Source organism: Ischnura elegans, chromosome 3, assembly GCF_921293095.1.
Source record: "Ischnura elegans chromosome 3, ioIscEleg1.1, whole genome shotgun sequence".
NCBI lineage: Eukaryota > Metazoa > Arthropoda > Insecta > Odonata > Coenagrionidae > Ischnura > Ischnura elegans.
Window position 1 is genome coordinate 2,146,070 of NC_060248.1, and position 8,898 is coordinate 2,154,967.

Below are 8,898 nucleotides of genomic sequence, written 5' to 3' on the forward strand. Positions count from 1 at the left end.
GCAGCAGAAAAATAAAAATTTTCACGTTTCTATTTCCCATAGTTGCATGTAAACTAAGTATGCAGTAAAAGTGAAATAAATTGAATGTAACGCGATCTACACTTCAAAAAATGAAAAAGACATTGTTTCCAGAAGATGTATTATTACGAAAATAAGTAATTTTTAATTTTTATTTCCCTCAGTAGCAAATGGTCCAAGCAGCTAATCAAAATTGTATAGGGGTGCATCAGTAATTGAATTGGAAATAGATAACTACAATAGTATAATGATGTATATTAATAAATATAATAATTACGTAATATTTATTAATAGTGAAATTAAATTCATTCACAAAGCGAAAATACAAACCTTTAAGTTATTTAAAACTTTTTTCTACCACACTAAATATGCACAAAGAAGATATTTGAAATAAAAATGGGGATATCATTACATTGTTACTGATTAATATAGGGCAAACTCTGAATTTTGAAAACAATACGTAGTACATAGCTTTTGGCAGCGGTAGATACATAATAATACATATTTTATACAGTGACAATTTTAACTTATATGCATATATGCATTTCTCACAGTAGCACCTGAAGCACATAATTATTCCAGTTAATTATAGGCCTAGGGTTAAATTTTATTGAAAATGACAAGTTGTACACTTAATAGAAAAATGAATATGCAATGTTTCTCTACGGGGTGCATAATGAAATTAGGTACCTAATTTTAAACTTTAATTTCTCATGTTAGCATTAAGTTAAATATTGATTCATCATGCAAATTTATTGAAAAAACAATGTGTATACTGAAATAAAAGTACTATTTATTGCAGATATCTTTATAATAGTTATCATATGCGGATTTTACATCCAGAATTACAAATTCCGTGATTAAAATTGGAACCTTTGTGAGATTGAACAAACTGAGGCAATTCAAATATTACAAATGCGAACAAATTCGCTGACATTATGACACATAGTACACACACATAAGTCACCAACTGCATTAGCCAGCGGAAAGTCATGCATGGAAACTAGTTATGTATTTGAAAAAGTTATTTATACGAGGTTTGCATTAACTCAAATAACTTTGCTAATGCCGTGCAAAAAAATAGGCAAGAAAACAGCCGAACAAAATGTCAATAGTTTGGTATAAGTTTCCTTCAAAAATTTGTGGACACATGACTGTGCGCTGTTACTCTCCACGTTGAGGACGCAGTTGGATTTGAGGGGGACATGCACTACACTACTATCTACGCAACACTACACTACCAGAGTACGAAAGTTTTCATTCACACTAAATTCCACATTTTTTCATGCCCTCACTCACGCTAAATAACAAATAATAATCGCTCAAAAATAGCACACTCATTCATAAAACTTAACGTACCCTCATTCAGACAAAATACTTTCAGTCGAAGTAAATGACATTTTCATTCATACTAAGTAACGTGATCACTCTCATTCATAATGAATTAATATTCACATTCTCAATAAATAATACACCATTATCTACCTTATGTTATGTCCACTCATTCACGTTAAGTAACATTTCATATTTTACACTAAATACCATAAAAAACAAGCATACAAACTCCCATTCACACAATATTAATTACTCATTCACACTATATTCTATACTCTCAATCACACAAAATGTCATAATCCAAATCACACTAAACAACATTCTCTCATTCACAAAAAATATCATAACATCATTCACACTTAATACAAAACCCTCATTCAGATAAAATATGCTAACATCATTCACACTAATTGACATCCTCCCATTCATACTAAGTTAATGTACCCTCATTCACACAACATAGTATATCATTCACACCAAATATTGTGCCCCATTTTACTGTAACGTAATCACTATCATTCACACTAACACTAACATAAGATAAAATACGCTCATCACAGAATTTATCATAACCTCACTCACACTTCATAATTGCCCACATTCACACAACAACAACACATAAAACACTCACATTCTCACTAAATATCATAATCTCATTCTCATTAAATAATTACCCTCATTCATAATGAATAACATAACCATCCTCATTAACACTAAATAAATATCACCATTCACTCTAGATGACATTCAGTCATTCATACTAAAGTAATACCCTCATTCACACAAATTATCAGAACCTCATTCACACTGAATACAATACTCACATTCGCACTAAATGACGTCATCTCATTCACACTAAAGTAATAACCTCATTCACACAAAATATCATGACCTTATTCACACTAAGTATATAATTACCCTTACTCATACAAATTATCATAACCTCATTCACAATAAATAGTTACCCTCATTCACACAATTTATCATAACCTCATTAACACTAAATACAATGCCCACATTCGCACTAAATGACATTATCTCATTCACACAAAATATCATAACCTCATTCACACTAGATAATTACTCTCATTCATACTTTATAACATAACCATCATCATTAATAACTAATAAATATCACCATTCACTCCAGATGACATTCAGTCATTCATACTAAAGTAATACCCTCATTCACACAAATTATCAGAACCTCATTCACACTAAATACAATACTCCCATTCGCACTAAATGACGTCATCTCATTCATACTAAAGTAATACCCTCATTCATACAATTAATCATAACCTCATTCACACTCACTCGCATAATACCACTCATTCACGCTAAACTACACCCTCTCATTCACACCAAACACATTTTGTCATTCACACAAAATCATAGTCATGGAATTAATACAAAATGGCGTGCATACAATGGAATAAACACAAAATTACAAACACAAAAAAATCAAGCTCTTCAGAATGTTGATCGCCATTCTTCATCTCTTGAGTCTTCAAATAGTTCCTCTTGTGTCTTCAACTCTTCAAGCTTCAGCTCTTCAGTACTCACGCTAAACATTCAGTTCCTTTTTTCACTTTGTTGAGCTTCTTTGTCACTGCACTAAGTCGATGTAGAGGCTGTCAACGTTCGTTTTTTTCCTACATCCGCTGCTTCAAGGTCCATGATTGCAAGCTGCCGTACTCCCCCTATCGTAAGAACGAAATCCAATGTACTCAACAATAAGATACATAGGTCTATGTATTATACGTAAAAATGCCTAATTATCGAAATAACCAAGTGGAAATTAATTGATAATAATAAAAAATAGGGATCCTGTTTACATGGTAACATTCTATTGAGAACGATATTGGGCACGAATACAAAATTGAAGAAAACTTACTTAGCTTCGTAACTTGCTAAACGTATGGCCTATTTAAGTATTTTTATTAAAAAAAAACAATTACTTTTACTTCTGCTGAAGGAAAAAAAAAGCAAACGAAAGGGCAAGATATATTGATGAAATTACTTTCAAAATATCGAATTTTATGTAATGGGACTTGCATGATAAGGGTCAAATGAGGTGAAATACACACACTCAGCGTTAAATGAGCATTTTACCATGAGACTGAGCTTTAGAACCAAAGCCCTCTGCCAATACCAAAGCATGGTGCATTCTGAGATAACATTTAAAATGCCAAAAGGAATGCGTCTATTAATTAAAGTTGAAAATATTGACGTGCGCAAATGTCGATTCACATAATTATAAGAACTCGAGGAAATATATAATTTCCATTTGATTAATTTGACTACGAATCTATAACGCGTCTTGCCGATGGAAAAACTTGAGTTCATCGCCAGCAAATCGTGCTATGAAGCACTTCCTCATCGATGAAAGATGTTAGAAGTTACCGTGGACGGATGAAACGCTTAAAATCATCTTAACGATGGAAATACCACCCAACTAATCGCTATACCTCTGTAAAGTAGTATGCATGTGTTAAAGGACCTTGAGTATTCTCTGGAATGAGACTCTCTCCTTCACTTCGATGTCACTTTATTTGTCACACACTTGTACAAATAAGACTTGAGCAGTCCCCGACTGCTCCAACACTCCCAGAGTTTCTCTCTAGACTCTCTCGACTCGACTCTTCCTCTGGCCCCTTGAGCCACCTCTCTTAGTTCCCCGTCACTCCCTCAGGGGGCAGCATCTCCCGGGGGGGGGACACGCCGCCTGGCGGCGTAACAGTCGGCCTTTCCTGACCCCAGGACCGCCCTCGGTCCTCTGCCAGACTGTCAGGGTGCTCGGGTTGACCACCTTGCCGTCATCTTCTTCTTCTGCGTCAAAGGGGGGGGAGTCATCTTCTTCTTCTGCATTTAAGGGGGGGTCGTCATCTTCTTCTTCTGCATTCAAGGGGGGGTCGTCATCTTCTTCTTCTGCATTCAAGGGGGGGTCGTCATCTTCTTCTCCTTGCCGATATTTTCGGGGTATTTTATGGCACGCGTCATACCTTTGCTTTTGCCTCCCTTGGACCACTGCTATTCTAGCTAAAGCTTCTGCCCTAACTTGTCCTACGGATCCCTTTTCCTCCTTACTGTCACTATCCTGCAACGACAATACTAACCGATTACCTAAGGTATTTCGCGGACTGTACGCAAACAAGAGTTCGTGGGCGCTCTTCCCCGTCGTCTTGTTCACCATTGAGTTCATCGCAAACTGAATCTCACGCAATCCAACGTCCCAGTCACTTCCATCCTCTGATGTGTATTTCGTGGAAATGGCCCTAGTAATTACACTGTTTGACCTTTCAACCTGCCCGTTTCTCTTGGGGTGGCTGTCGCGTTCTTTATGTGTTTGATCTGATTCTTGCCACAAAACTCTTCGAACTCCTTTGCAGTGAAGGCGGTTCCTCTGTCTGATATCAGACGCTCGGGGCACCCAAATAGGCTAACGATATCCTTCAGCGCTTCACAAACTGGCTTCGTTTTTGTGTTCCTTACTGCTCTCAGCACTATGAACTTGGTGAAGTTATCCTGATAAGCTAGTACGTACTCATGGCCTCTCTTACTTCGTGGAAATGGTCCCAGATGGTCCACATGAACTGTATGAAATGGGGTGGCTACCCTCTCAATTGTGTGTAATGTCCCCTCCTTCATTTCTCCAGTTCTCTTGTGGTATGCACACTCAATGCAGGCCGCGATGTACTTCTTCACTCTTCGCCTCATTTTCGGAAACCAGAAATGCCTCTTGATCTGTTCAAGAGTTTTCTCCTCTGCGTAGTGCCCTAAATCGTCATGGCTGCCTTTTATGATCCGCCAAATAGCATCTTTAGGAACTACCCACTTGGCTCCTCCGTCTGATTTTCGGCAAACCCGGTTGTCCCTTATGATGTAGTCAGTGTGTACTTGACGTTCGTCATTGCTACATGCAGGTTTCTTCAATATTCCATATATCCTCTTAATCTCTGGGTCTTGGAGCTGCATCGTCAGAAGCCAATCTGCTTCATCAATCCTCAAAGTGAATATCTTTAGATCAGCAGTCTCGGGTATCTCGGCTTCTTCGACGGGATTCCGGCTCAGGGCATCAACATGGCTCATGCTTCTCCCTGGCCTGTACTCCACGGTGAAATCATACTCTTGTAGTCGCAACCACCATCTTGCGATTCGAGAAAGCATTTCCTTCTTCATCATTGTGGCTTTCAAGGCGTTACAATCAGTTACCACTTTGAATTCTCGGTTAAGTAGATACATCCGGAACTTATCTATCGCTTCTACTACTGCCAATGCCTCAAGTTCATAGCTATGGTACATCTTTTCTGCCTCTGTTGTCTGTCTACTATAATACGCAATGGGCCTTAGAGTTTCACCTTCTCGACTCTGTAACAGGATCCCAGCCAGGCCACTCTTGCTGGCGTCGGTGTGTACTTCGTGCACCGCCTGCGCGTCGAATAAGGCCAACGTTGGTCGTTCCACCAATTTCCTCTTTAATTCTTGGAATGCACTCTGCTGCTCTTGGCCCCACTCAAAGGCTACATCTTTCTTTGTCAGTCGCGTCAGGGGTCTGCTAAGAATCGCGAAACCTGGTATAAATCTTCTAAAGAAGCTGGTCAATCCCACAAATTGCCTAACTTCGTGGACATTCACGGGCCTACGAAAATCGTGGACTGCCTTGATTTTTCTCTCGCCCGGCTTTATTCCTTCGTTACTTATCTCGAAGCCTAAATAGTCTACTTTGTCCTTGAAGAACTCACACTTTGAGGGCTTCAAAGTCAGACCCACTTCCTTCAGCACCTTGAGGAACCTGGTTAGCTTCTCCAGCCCTTCCTCAACGGTCTTACTCGGGATCAAGACGTCGTCCATGTACACGAGAACGTCTCCAGGTTTTGTCATCCTAGTCACTTTGTTCATCATCTGATTAAAAGCGGCCGGCGCATTGACGAGACCGAAGGGGACCTTTCTAAACTGATACAATCCCTGGGTCGTCACGAAAGCGGTCAGCGGTCTCGACTCGGAAACTTGACCTTCTTCGTCTTCCGGTTCAATTCCCTATAGTCAATGCAGAGCCGGTTCTCACCGCTGGCTTTCTTAACGAGTAGTGCTGGGCTCGCGTAATCAGACGTTGATTCCTCTATAATGCCCAACTTTAGCAACTCGTCGACTTCCCTCTGCATCTCCGCTCGTTGTGCATAAGGTAGACGATACGGACGCAGATTTACCGGTTGCTCATCGTTTACCGCTATATCGAAACTCTCCACCTTTGCTGTACCCAGTTCACTCTTAGTCATAGCAAAGCATTCTCTGAATTCGTTCACTAGATCACATACTGCGTCTTTTTCTCTTTCTGTTAAATTGTCGCTGATTTTAATATCATCCTTCCTGATCAGTCCCTTTTCTTTCACTGTCCGAACCTTTGGTTCCGGCTCTTCACCATTTTCCAGATCAAGTTTAATAATTCGCAGCTCTCCGTATTCCTTCTCAACTCGGATGTCCCTCTGGTCGAGTGCACTTCGTCCGATAATTATGGCATCATCCTGCGAATAGTCCGGGACAATCAACACCTCAACGTTAAAGTCCACGCCGTCCACTTTTAATGCCATTTGATTTGAACCAATGACCCTACAACCCCCACATCCGAATCCGGACAAACGTTTCAAGCTTTTCTCGTACTTCAATCCAATTTTCTCTGCCACATCTTTCCTCATTGTCACTACCTCGCTTCCTAGGTCGACAAATCCAAGGATGCGGTCATTATTAATCTCCACCCATTTATGATATTCATCTTTCACCTTCTCATTTGCCCAGCTAATAATCTTAACGTTTCCTCTCCTCTCAACTGCCTGCCCATTTCTTTTATTTGCCTGAGGGCACTCCCTTGATACGTGCCCACTTTTCTTGCAGGTGAAGCAAAGTCTAACGTGAGCTGGTTTTTGGCAATCTTTCGCCATATGACCAAACTCGGCACAGTTAAAAAATTTCATCTGCCCTGACTTCCTCTCTCCTTTCGATTCCCACGGTCGATCTACTGATTTCTCACTCGACGTCGAATCTAAACTCCGAATGAATGGCTTTTCTTCGACTCGCGTACGTTCTACCACACATTCGTACCGTTTGATTTTACTCAACAGTCCCTCTACATCCTGGAAATCACTTAGGGCCAACAACTTCACCAACTCCCGATCTCCAATCCCATTCAAAATATATCTTATCAGGGATGCATTTTCAATATCTCCACGACTAGCTAAGGCCTTCATCGAGTAAACATACGTTTCGTAGGTTTCATTTCGTTGTTTCTTCTTTCGACTGAGTCTCATATGCACCTCCGCTTGATCGTCCGATGAGGGGAAACTATACCGCAGCTTCCTCTTGAACTCTTCCCACGAATACACTTCTTCCGCAACGCTATTCAACCACGTCGCTGCGGCGCCTCGTAACTTGTGCACAGCTTGCGTTAACACCATCGAGTCCTCCCACGCGTATGCGAGTGCGACACTTTCAACTCGCCTAATCCATTGCTCAGCCGTAAATCCTATCGATAGGGAAGGATCGAACTCTGGTAGTAGCCTCTCTGCCATCTCATGCTGCCCAATGGAAGCGTTCCCCGCTAACGCAGCTCTTCCCGCCAACATTTCCCTTTCCCGTTCCAACAGCCTCCTTTCCCGGTCCAAAATGTCCCGTTCCCTTCTCAATAGCTCACGTTCGCGCGCAACTTCAATCGCCGCTTCGTTCCAGACCCCACTCGTTCCGCCTAGCATAGCCTCACTCCGACCCCCGGTCATATCTCTTAGCGCTCTAGTCTCGCGCCGACCCTCATCCATCTCTCCTAGCGTCCTAGCCTCACCCCAACCCCCGTCCGTGTGACCCACGCCGCTACCCTCTAGTGATGGGCAAAGTCGATCATTTTAGTGATTCAATCATTTTGACTCGAGTCACATAAGTGATTCAATCAATTGATTCAATCACTATGATCGAAAAGACTCAAATCAAGATTCAATCACTATGATCGAAAAGACTCAAATCAAGATTCAATCACTATGATCGAAAAGACTCAAAGGAGTCATGATTGAAAAGACTCAAAAGGAATCATGATCGAAAAGACTCAAAAGGAATCAAGATCGAAAAGACTCAATCAATGGATGTAATAAATCACTTTGAATAATCTAATAAATACTGCCTCATCTGCGAAGAGCATTGGTAACGCTGATTGCTATCCATATTATCATTTCATATACTATTTTAATTGTGAATTCCTAGATGAGTAAATTAGATTGCAAAAATGAAGGAAGCAGTGTCATGAAAATATTTGGGAAGGCGAAACTGCCACAGTTTCTTAACACTAATAAAATAATTTCTAACTGTAGTTGATCAAAATATAACACAAAATACACCACACACTATGCATGAATCTGATCTGCAGGATAATTTTATGAACGGCACAATAAAATATAACCAGCTTTAACTTCTACTTCTTAACGTTCTCCTACAGGAGTCATCTTAATATTTTCCTTTTACGTGTATTGGTGTTATTAATACTGATAACTGCTGGAAAACATT

General features: G+C 40.2%; 1 protein-coding gene across 1 annotated transcript; it reads right to left on the bottom strand.

The window, feature by feature from the left end:
* Positions 1–6,341: 6,341 nt before the first annotated feature.
* Positions 6,342–8,162, bottom strand: LOC124156647. The gene has a single exon (XM_046531306.1). The coding sequence runs from the start codon at positions 8,160–8,162 to the stop codon at positions 6,342–6,344; it is 1,821 nt and encodes a 606-aa protein (XP_046387262.1).
* Between the last annotated feature and the right edge of the window lie 736 nt (positions 8,163–8,898).